The sequence below is a fragment of the Tursiops truncatus genome, chromosome 3 (assembly GCF_011762595.2).
Source record: "Tursiops truncatus isolate mTurTru1 chromosome 3, mTurTru1.mat.Y, whole genome shotgun sequence".
NCBI lineage: Eukaryota > Metazoa > Chordata > Mammalia > Artiodactyla > Delphinidae > Tursiops > Tursiops truncatus.
In genome coordinates, this window is record NC_047036.1 from 18,001,510 (window position 1) to 18,014,002 (window position 12,493).

Consider the following 12,493-nt stretch of genomic DNA (forward strand, 5'->3'; position numbering starts at 1 on the left):
AGTTTTCTTTGTGCCATCATTGCTTCTGATATGTGAATGCATGCAGAGGCAGTCAGATTCTCAGGCAAGGTGCAAGATTCAGTAATTCCTGATAAGCATCATTTTGTCAGCTGGAAGTGATTTGCATATTAACCTTCTTCAAAAGGTCTCACCTCATGGCATACCCAGTCATATTGCTGGGGAAAACCTAGATGTTGACTTAATTTTTGCTCCAGAATGGTTATGACATTTCCAGCTTTTTAAAAATCACATAAATATTTCCCAAAGCAAATTATACTGCAAATTATCACACTACATCAAGATTCTATTGCAGTTCCCAGGGATGAGACAAAGGTGAAGTTGAAGTCGTCAGAGGAGGAAAAGGAATTCAACAGTTGTTCTTGGTAAGGATGACAAGGAGAATCTGCAATTATGAGACACAAAAAGAGCGATGGGAAATGCAGATTCAAATGGCCTAATTGCCACAACATAATTATCAGTTATATATTTTTGAAGTAAGCATTTAATAATAAATAAGACTGAATATAGTTTGCCTATATTATTTATATTTCTACCCATTTTCCCCATGTGTGAATTTTTACTTTCACACTTTGCAATACAAATATAATTATAAATATTTCATAAACACAGCTGGATATTGATGACGTCTGCAGAATGGATCTATAAATAACTTTTATTTTTCCTATATATTGTTTTAATATTTCAATAGTCACTTGTATATTTATAATATTAAGAAAATATATTATTACCTTACAGTTAGTTACCTGTTTTGTTAAGTGTATTTCTGGATAGTGTGAAGTTCATTTAAAAGTAATGTAATGAGTGCAGCTTACCTGTCTGCTTATAAAATCTAGTATTTCTTAGAAATCTCATCAAATTAAAAAGTACAAGTTTTTACAGAGAAAGTTTATGGTACCGTTTATATTAGAATTATTGGAGATGATAGCGTAAAGAAGCCACTCTGAGCTCCAATATAATGATATTCACAAAGTTGAAATCCATGTTAGTTAAATAAATCAACTACCAGATTTTTCATTTGTGTTCACTTTAAGAGTTAGTATTTGGTTTGAATTTTCTGAAGTCCCTGATTTTTCATTTGTTTGGTACTACTTAATAAATATTTTTAGACATGCTATAAATCCATTCTGTATTATTTGATAAATATTTTATTTTCTTTGTTCATGAAAGAATCACTAGACTGTAAGAAACTCTGAGAAGCTGTTTATCAATTTCTCTTCCCCTGTTTAAATCAATGGCATTTTTTTTCCCAAAAAAAAAGTTTCATAAAAACACAACTTAGGGCTTCCCTGGTGGCGCAGTGGTTGAGAGTCCGCCTGCCGGTGCAGGGAACACGGGTTCGTGCCCCGGTCCGGGAGGATCCCACATGCCGCGGAGTGGCTGGACCCGTGAGCCACGGCCGCTGAGCCTGCGCGTCCAGAGCCTGTGCTCCGCAACGGGAGACGCCACAACAGTGAGAGGCCCGCGTACCGCAAAAACAAACAAACAAACAAAACATAACTTAAATTTTATCTATGACTGAAGACTGCAATGATCTGGTGATTTGTTAAAACCAAACTTCCACCCTTCCACACCCTGGCACAATATTAAAACAAAACTAATATTTATTTTAATGTGGAGTTTCAGCCCTGAGGCCTCTCTTTATAAAGAGGATTTTTTAAATTTTCTTTTTAAAAATTTTATTTCTTTGGAAAACAATGAATATTTTCATGAACACCTTTAATAGGAACCAATATTAAGATCAAACATTGCTTTTAAAATTTGGGACTTACATATTGAATTTGATATTATCACATTTATTTCACTTTTCTCAGAGGGTAGGAAAAACAAATGTGTTTTGGCATACAGTTTAAAAAAGAAAAAAAAAAGAGCATTTTAATTATAAGAAGATGGAGTCCAGAAAGTATTCTTCTTTTTTCCTTAAAAGGAATGAGAAGTCTGCGTGTTGCTATTGCTCCTTGACATAAAGACAGTGTCTTTGTTTTATGTCCTCTGTGTCTGAATCCCGCAATGCCATCACAGCAGAGTGTACTCTACATGACTTTAAATGATGAGAGTCTCAATAGGCACTTTAGTGGAATTAAGAAAAATGTAACACTCTTCCACCGTGATGCCACATAGCTATCTTCGTTCTAGGTTGTCACGTCAGTAAATTGTATTTAATAGGCCTGAGCTTGTCTCAGTGTTTCCAAAATAACAAAACAAAACCAAGCAAGTACACATTTTAGGAATTACCTTGTGTTGGCAGAATAAACCCAAACTGACAATATGATAAATATAGCAACTTGCTAGAAACCAAATAATCAAAGGAATCTTGTCCTAGAAAGCCTGGTATGTGTGTTTGTGTGTGTGTGTGTGTGGTGTGTGTGTAGAAGTGTGATTTCTATTTATGTTCCTTTCTCTTAAATTTCTTTTGTTGGTTGTGTTTTAGCCTTTGCTTCTCCCCTAAGTGACTTTATCAGTTTTATAACTCTCTTCTTCACCAAACATGTCTGCCAAGACTTTAAAGTGCGGTCCCCAGTCTGTTAGATAGGTGTAGTCCTGGTCTGCTTCCATGGTCAGAGATTCTATGGAGCTAAGAGAGTCGGCTACTGATCCATTGCCTTCATAGGCATATGTCGCCAATGAGTCGTATGGTGGGGCGGTGGGGTCCATATCATTTTCCTGTAGCCTTTGATTAATGAAATCCCTTATGTCTGCATTATCTTCCACTGGTGGTCTCTGACGAGGCAAACAGAGAGAGTCTGGTTTTATATCCCTGCGAATTTTGTTATCTTCAATCACCTTTGGGTTTCTCAGAGCACCAATGTCGAAAGCCTGGGTGTCTTCCTCCCCGCCTCCTTCATCATCATAATGGATAACATTGTCTCTGATGTCTTCTTTAGAGGTCATCAGGGTGTCTTTCTTCTTCTGCCTTCGCAGAGCTACATACAGCACAACTATGGCTAGAACAAGACAAAGATTGCAATATGAGAATGTGTCAGCCCATCTCTCCATAAAAAATAAAATTGATCAGGGCTGGCTGAGTGTTTTTAATGGTATCCTATTACTTTCAAAGTAAACATACTGTAATCTATAAGGATCATATCTATGTTGACTTTTTTTCATTGTCTAAATTCAATTTCATTCTGGAATTGTAACTAATATGTAACCACAGCAAAGTTATTCACAAAATCAAACCATTGTAGTCTTATATTTAACATGTATTGTATTTAAATATCTCAGTGTCAGGTAAAAAGTGTGAGTTACAAAATTTAAAAAGAAAGAAAAGAATGTTTGTTTCAATCATACAGAGAACTGTATAGTATTGAAATAATAAAACTTGAATATTGTTTGCCCATAGCTAACACTTAGATATTATCCATACCTATATTTCTCAGTTGTTAACATTACTGTATTTATAATGCAATAAACACAAATCACGTGACAATCACTTTTAAATGCAATAAACAAGAAAGAGAGAGAAAGAATATTGACTATAAGGGCCTTAGCTTTGCAAATTATGTCAACTAAGACCACAAATTATTTACATTTATGTGTCCTACCATATTGAGATAGTTTCCAAACCAAATGTCTAGTATTCAGGTTACCTTCTTGAAGCAAGATAATATTTTGAAATACTTAATTTATAGACCCTCATTATTGAATAGCTTTGTTCCCCATTAACTCACAGCCATCATTACATCAACAGTGTTTATTTTTTTCTGGGAGTAAATAAGCACAGATTCACACCATGAAGTCAGTGCTCAACTTTGCCTGGCATAATACTCCCCTCTCCTCCATAGTGGTGGCAATAGATTGAAAGCCAAAGTGTTTGGTTTACCATAACAGAGTCTGGAAGGAAGACTCTTGTCATAGGATTAGAAAGTAGGAGACTGCATGATGACAAAAGCCCATTTATTCCCTCTTCTTCCAAAATTAAGGAGGAAGACAGAGGAGATATAGGTAGAGCTTCTGTACAACGGGCCTTGCAGAGATGTTTAGCACTCTGCACTCCTTCCAGGCTTTAGGCAAATCTCAGAACTAAAAGCACTATTGTTTGTTCACCCAGAGAGTGTGTGAGACTGTAAACCTCACAGAGAAACCCTGCATATTTATAAAATGGCTTTAGAGTATCTATGGCTGAGAAAGAGACTAGTTAGATGTGCTTGAGGGCCAAATAGAAGTTCCTAAGCACTGCAAGATTCTCACCCTAAAAAAAGACATAAAAAGGGCTAAGAATCTGCTGGAAGATCTAAAGGAGTATGAGACTGGCTAAGGAGATCAAAGAATAGATGGATTTGTAAGCAGACCCCACGGCAAGACTAAGAGTGTCAACATTCCCAGCTGTGTACTAGCAATTCACAGCTAGGAGCAGGGTGGACACTTGGTAAATATCTGGATGAATGAGTGGCAGATGACAGTATGTGATAATGCTAACCTAAGCAACATGAATTGTTACTCTGTAAGAGGGCCAAAGAGGACAAAGGCGAGCATCCAGAATGTACCAAATCATGCCTAGGTGGATATGGAAATCCTCTGGGACTCAGACAGCCTCTAGACAAGAGTATGAAAAAGAAACGCTTGTTTTGAAGTTAAACACCTAATTGATTTTCATCAGCTTCAGTGTGAGAACACTATTTTGCATCTTCCCTTTTAAAGGGGTTTTTATCATCAGCACAAACAGATGTCAGATATAATTTATAATTCTAAATTTTAAGGACATAAAGAATACTTTGTTCTACACATCAAGGTTATTTGCATGGAATTAATATCTGCATCATGCAAATTGGACTAGAACTTTACCCTCCAAATGAAAATGAGCTTCTGACTCAGAGAATGTTCTTCACAAATTAGTATATAATGCCTTGTACCATGCTTTACACCCTGGTACATTTTTAAAATTCTATTTTCTAGCCTAGAGATAAAGGTAGGTATGTACATTTGTCAGAATATTTTGGTTAAATAATAAACATGAATATAGAAGCTGATCCCACAGTGCCCAACTGTACTTCTGTTGCAATTTTAATTTAAAGGAATGCTTAGAAAAATAGAAAATCTCTCTTTGCTTTTGTGAATCTGGCAGCGAATGAATAAATGAAATATAGTCAGCTGGACAGAGTTGATGGAAGAGGGGAGCCCCTAAAGTAGGTTTTTATTCTCACAGAGATGTTACAGAATACATTTACTTCAATCCTTTCCCTTTGCTGCACTTCTTGATATTTCACTGTGTTCTGTTCTGTTCTAGTGGGAATGGTTAGAGTTTTTGATGTGAGGAGATCTGAGAAAAGTGGAATAAGAATTGTGTCTGGCCAGCACTTTAGACAGAAAAAAAATTTGGAGGTGCTTTTACCTTCTACTTCTTTCCTGTTCTTTCTCCTTTCTTTCTTTCTTTCTTTCTTTATCAAACTGTTATTTGACAACTACTGTTCATCTACTATAATTTTAAAGGTTATACAACACTTTATTAGGCAGCGATAATTACTAGGCTGTAAAAAATGAATTTAAAACCGTTGCTGCAAATGAGATATTTGTCATAGAAAAGTTCATCGCAGCAAGTGTCACAAATTGTTATTACTTGAAAATTCTCTAGGGCTTGAACATACTTTTATATTTTTGATGATGTTATTGATTTATTTCTATTGGTATACTTCCATATGGAATAAAATAGAAAATTAATACTCATAATATAATTAACTTTAATAATAATTTATAATTCAGTATAGATAGATAGTCTTCCTTCTATCCAGATGTAGCATCTCAATGAAGAAAAAACTGATTTACATGGTAAAATAAGGAGTGAGATACACAAATAAGGGAGGGGTAGAGAGAGAGAGAGAGAGAGGGAGAATATGTGATTAATATTGAAACCAACCTAAGAGTATAACAATGCACAGTAGGATTGCAATCAAAGCCCCGGTGCTAAGTCCTACAGGAAGAAAAATTGCTTCCACGTTACAAGACAGGATGGTACCATCAGAGTCACATCTACAAACTCGAATAGTCATTGTGTTTGTGCTGCTCTGGACAGGATAACTGCTGTCTTCTATTACAACCGGGAGGAAATACAACTCTTGCTGCCTGCGGCTGTATCCATTTCTTCGGGTTTCAATGCCAGCTGTGTTGTCTACAAAACATGACATTTATGATAAGATGGTTACCATGAGTATCACTTGAAATCTTCAAGTTGGTATCTGTTAAACAGTAGGAAGCTCTTCTTGAATCAGTAAAATACATCCATATTTTAATTCTTTCTTTTATCATTATGAAAGCTGCCAAAATGTAATCAAATGTATTCAAAGCAATCCTTAGGAAAAGAAGAAACATTAATCTTGTCTGGTGTACGAATTAAATTTTCTATTCAGAAAGAATAGAAAATTGTTTACAAGACAAGAGTATGTTGTGTTGACAGACTATTTTTTTCTGACATCAAAATCTCACAGAGAAAAAATACTTCAGTGGATGTTTCCTTACATGATTAGAAGAACAAAGATTACAAAGGATGAATCAGTATAACATCTTACCTAAGAAGCTGTTCTTTAAAATTGATAAATATCAATATAATATTTCAGATAAAGCTTGATTTTTTATTTTCCCTAATCCATATCTATAATACATATATATATGAATATATATATATTTTTTTCACTTTTGCAAAACAGCATAAGAAACATGGAAAGGAAGATAAAATGTGTGAAAAACATCGATTCATTAAAATTTTTAAATATCATGAATTATAATAATCATCACTTTAATATAATCACAAAATTAAATCATTTTAATTTTGATATAATCAACGATACAATATTTACTTGGAATAATCCAAGGCAATAAGAATTTAAAATTTTATATTAGTCCCACTAATATTTCTATTGAAAGTGTTGTTTTGCATGCACTTGTTCTTCTTTTTTTTTTTTTTTTTTGCCGTACGCGGGCCTCTCACTGCTGTGGCCTCTCCTGCTGCGGAGCACAGGCTCTGGACGCGCAGGCTCAGCGGCCATGGCTCATGGGCCCAGCCGCCCCGCGGCATGTGGGACACGGACCAGGGCACGAACCCGTATCCCCTGCACTGGCAGGCGGACTCTCAACCACTGCGCCACCAGGGAAGCCCCATCTTCTTTTATTTCTGTACATAAAAGTGGAATCTTTGTTTTATTCATAACACTATTTCATTTTTTGAGTCTATTGAAGTCACTCCCAGAAACATTTTGCTGTTTTTTAGAAATGTACTAACATTTAGTCCATTGTAGCCATACATGATACCTACTTTGGAATCAGGTAAAATAATTTTAGAAAGATATAGTACTCATTAAAATACAAGTATGTCAGAAAAATGTTACTATATCAATAATATTCCATTCATTCTATTTGTAGATTATAATTTCAACAATGAAAAATTAGGCACCTTCTCTATACCCATTTCAGTAGGAAGCACAAAACTGAGAAAACTTTATGTGATAAGATAGAATTTGGCAGGGAAATATCTATTTTTCATTACACAGAAGATATTTTTAAATTGAGAAACAAAATATAAACCTGCCAAATGTCTATTATAATATTCCCAGTAAGAGTCAGTGGTGTCAGGCACTTGTGTTGACAGTAGAAATAGAAAAATGGGGACTAGTTGAATCAATATTGAAATCTTCAGCCATTGATGGTTGTATACTTGAGTCTGGGGAAAGGAACCGTCAAGGATTAAAGCCTGAAACCTGGGTGAAAGTGATTAATAGAAATAGGAAGTCAGAGTCTCTGGTGTATTTGCACTTAGGGAGCTAGGGGTTTGATATTCTTGAACATGTTATGTCAAAAGGCAGTCTCCCCTTTTTTAAAGATTTATTTTTAACCCAGTATTATTATTGATATGTGACCATATAGCATTCATTATGCTGTCCATGGTGGGGAGAAAAAAGACATATTAAACCTCATTTTCACCCATAAAATGGTTTCCATCAATTGACAGATAAAGAAAATGCGATATATATAGTATATACACACAATGGAATATTATTCAGCCGTAAGAAAGAAGGAAACCCTGCCATTTGTGACTACATGGAAGAACCTGGAGGGTATCATGCTAGTGAAATAGACCAGACAAAGACAAATACTGCATGGTAACACTTATATGCAGAATGTAAGAAAAAAAAAAAAAGCAGAACTTATAGAAATAGAAAGTAGAAAAATGGTTGCCAGGGGCTGGGGGTGGGAGAAATAGGGAGAGGTTGGTAAAAGGATACAAACTATCAGCTATAAGATGAATAAAGTCTGAGGGTCTGACATACAGCATGGTTACTGTAATTGATAACACTGTACATTATAACTGAAATTTGCTGAAAGAATAGAACTTAAATGTTCTCACAAATAAAAGAAAGGTGAAAAAAGTGTCTATCCATTTAAACAAAAAAACTTACACTTAAAATATATCAAGATAAAACAGGGGATATGGTAAATGGCATGAGTGGCAAATACATGTTCAGATCATGAAAAAATACTATACTTTGAGGCAAGATGATCTGATTCATATTATTATGATTAATCATATATAGATTCTCCAGCAAAGATAAAATGGTGGAAAATAGTCAATACTTTTGTTCCTGAATGATGTGACCATCTACTTAGTTACCCAAGCCAATGATCTAGAAGTCTTATTAGTTTTCTTCTTCATCATATTTATATATGGAATCTAAGAGATCTAGAATGAAGCTCTATGTATTCTACCTCCAACCACTCACCTCTATCCTCACAGCCATTACCTTAATCCATTGGATTATCCTAATCCAAGACTCTCTCATCCATTTTCTACAATAGTATCAGAAATAGTCTTTTATCCTTCTATTGTCTTTTCCACACTGCATCCAGACTGACTTGCTAAAGTGCAAATCTGAATATGTTAAACTCTTGTGTAAACCTTTCAAAGACTTCTCAGGTCATTGGATTTAAGTTATACACTTTTTAAATGACTTATAGACAGGTTGACCTATGGTTCAGTTTGACTTGGACAGCCCTGTTTTAGATGTGCTGCTCTAATTAAAATGACAAACACTGTCCACTGCTATTCTCAAACATACTCCAGTTTCCATGATAAAACATGTAGTATCCCTACCTATTAGGCCTTTCATAATTGGGACTTTATTTCATTCCCAGACGTTCCTCACATTAAGTTATTTGATGACGCAAATCTTATTGAATTTCCTTCTGTGACTCTAATTTCCTTCCCCCAAGTATTTGAAGAAAACTAACTTTAACTTTCTCAAAGCATCCTTTGATTCCTATCAATCATCATCATTATATCATCCATCTTATCACTTGCTCATTTGTTCCATAAGCATAGAATCTAGCAAGAATTAGCTTTTTTCTACCCAATATTATGAACTCAGGAGTTTTTATTCCCGATATTATGTCTACAGAAACTTAGAAGAGATAAAATATCTAAAGTCACGGAACAAATAAAGTCAGAACAACTGATCAGTACTTAGCCTTATTATATCTAATCCAGTGTCCTTTATATTTTTGTAGATTTTGGTAGCAGCAGACGTGATAATATTAGTATTAGTGATAGTGATGGCAGTGGTGGCAGAAATGTAAGTGTAGTTATGATGGCAGAGGTGGTAGCTAAAATTACCTTAAAGGTAATAGGTTTTAGGCATTGTGTTAAAGGATTTGCATACATTATTGTATTTAATAAATGAACCATGAGGTTAATTTAACTATGAGGTTGAAATTCTTTAGTATAATTTAATATATCGATAATCTGCCATTAAGTAGTAATGCAGTGGGAGTGAAAACCTATATCATTCTCACTACAAAGCCTGTATTCTTGACCTGTGCCATACCATGTGTTATTCAAATAAAACAGTTACTTGTATGTACAAACAGTGCATGTAGAACAAATGATATATTTAAAACATGAAAAGTATTCAATTTCCCAGATAGTCTATTGTTTGTTTGACTCATTAAGGGAATGTCCATATTATAAATGGAAGTAATTTGCCTCATTAGATATAGTCTATATAGCTTAACATTTCGTTTACTGCTAGCCATAAAATTCTGTATTTCTTATATATGCATTTCTATATTTTATGAGCTTGAGTGCTTTTAGGAAGAGCATGGATTTCTACCTTTGTGTCCTTTTACAAAGTTGCATGATAAAAGGTAAATTTTTATGTGGTTAAACTTACTTCTGAAGTCACGAACTGTAAAATTTGGTTTGATGGCAGCTTCAGGTGATAATTTAAAGGAGAATTGCTGCCCAGCAGGTGAAAGATCTCGGTCTGCAGCGCTGACTATCTGAATTATCTGAAACAAAGTTGAGATGAGACTTGAAATCAGTCATCAGTTTCAAAGGGAACTCTACGCACCAGGCTAATAAGTTTATTTAATGAAACATGCAAGTAAACAGAAATGATATTTTTCAAATTCATATCAGTAGGCCAATTACTTACAAATATTTTTTATAAACAAGTAGCTAAATGTTTACAGTTTAATAATAGCAGGTACAAGTATAGGGTATGGGCTAATTCCAAATCGATATCTACATAACTAAAAAGGTTAATGCCATTGAAAATTCTCACTAATAAGCAAAATAAAATTAAAATGTACTGGCTTGCATTTTAAATTACATGAAATAAATGCTTTCTAACCTGATTATTTAAAAGTCCTTGCAAAGCAAAATTTTAGTATCATTATGTTTGTGAGAATGAGTTTTATTTTCATAACTAAGTAAAATGATGAGAAAGAGATACACAGGATGTAGATCCGTTTTTGTTGTTATGTTTCTTTTCCCCCAGTGGATAAGATACAAATTGTGTTTTCATAGAATTTTTTTTCTTAAGAAGTAAGTATGACTAACCTTGTTTCAAAATTTTTCCTAAATTGTTCCCATAAGTGTGTAATCTAAGTAGTTAAAATTCTGATACTTCAGTGAGATGCCCTTAAGAATTTGGAGGTTAACTTCCAAGGGCCAAACTATGAAACTGATAATTCACTATATATGTAAGTAAATCAGAATGGCTTTGAGGTATTTATTTATTAACATATCCAATGGTTTTGCATCAGGAAGAATTTCAGGAAGTGTGTGCCAAAGAGGATAAAAGCAGTGTGCTGCTCAGGTGACCACACTCTTAGACTAAGTTTGAATTTGCCAGAGGAAGACCTTAGATTTCAAGTATGACATTCTGCTCCCAGCGGGCAAAGCCTGCATCCTGTACTCTTAGATTGATGCCATTAAACATGTCAGTTATTTACCCCTTTTTGTTTTTATTCCATGGTTGAAACCCAGTCTTATGACTATGATCTACCTTCTCATATAGCTGTGTGTGCTCGTAGGCACACACAGAAACACACAGGAACACACAAATGTATACACTGGGGCTTCGAGTGTCTAGTGCAGTACTAGTAGTTTGTATTTTGACAATGGGTCCTCTAATGAGAAATTCAGTTCCCTATTTTAGTGTAAATCAGTCACACAGGATCTATTTAGTCTTTAGAATTGTCATGGATTCAACACCGAAGGCTAAATATGGCAATTTAGTCAAATAATTACCATACAGACCCTGTAAAACTTCAACTTTCCTTCACATGTGCTCAGACTACTATATCTCACCCCTAAAATTTGTTTAAATTTTTGGGAATTAATTTGTGAAGTTCTGTTTTGTTTTGCCTTTGCTATCAACTAGCACAATTATTTACTAAATTAACATCAAAACTTATCAAGAACATAACTTTACAATGAAGAAACATCCTTTAAAACAGCATACGGAGATGAAATTCTTGGTATAAACTGGTACTTATCTGTAATTGACACTTGAGAGTTATTGCCCTAAGTAAAACAACTCCCATACTTCATTGGTTCATCATATAAATCACTATTGATTTATATAGCATCATCTTTCTTTTCTCTTACTTCTTTTAAAGATAGATAGACACACAGATAGATAGATAGATAGATAAATAAGCCATACATACATATATACATGCATGCATATTCAATTATAGTCCAGAAGAGATAGATAGTTCCTATGCATAGTTTCTAGACAAGGGTCAGGATGGCTGGGGTCAAAAGCAGAAAATGCTCATATACTACATTTCAGACATTTCAGGGTTATGTTTTGTATGTAAATAAGATGCAGAATGCCCCAAAAAAGAGCTTCCAATGTCCCCACAGATTCCTTACCACTTTGTCTAAATGTAAGAAAATCAAGTTATCTCTAATAACTTCTACTATTCCCAACTTTTTAAACTCTTTAATTTACTGGAGAAACATAGAAGCATTAAATAGAGTTCTATTTCCAAAAGGCTTTCCTTAGTGCATTACAAAATTCTGATTGCTGTGAAATCATTAACGTTTCTAAATTACCTAAAAATAACGGATTGGATTTCTGGGGTGGCAGTAGAAGGCTCTGAAAAGTGGAGAATAGCTAAATTGTAGAATTTTGGTAAACCTCTTATAACTCTGCAAATAACCACTTCAGGTTATTTATTTATGTAGCATCTACTATTT

At 34.4% G+C, this 12,493-nt stretch overlaps 1 protein-coding gene across 2 annotated transcripts in view; it reads right to left on the reverse strand.

Moving 5' to 3' along the window:
- Positions 1-2,463: 2,463 nt before the first annotated feature.
- CDH12 (cadherin 12) overlaps positions 2,464-12,493 on the reverse strand; it is a 280,630-nt gene continuing 270,600 nt past the window's right edge. For both annotated transcript variants that reach the window (XM_019951035.3, XM_019951034.3), the window contains 3 exons: positions 10,173-10,290; positions 5,873-6,124; positions 2,464-2,963 (listed from right to left, as the gene is read on the reverse strand). In XM_019951035.3, coding sequence (XP_019806594.1) covers positions 2,464-2,963; positions 5,873-6,124; positions 10,173-10,290 — 870 coding nt within the window. The remainder of the gene's footprint in view (positions 2,964-5,872; positions 6,125-10,172; positions 10,291-12,493) is intronic.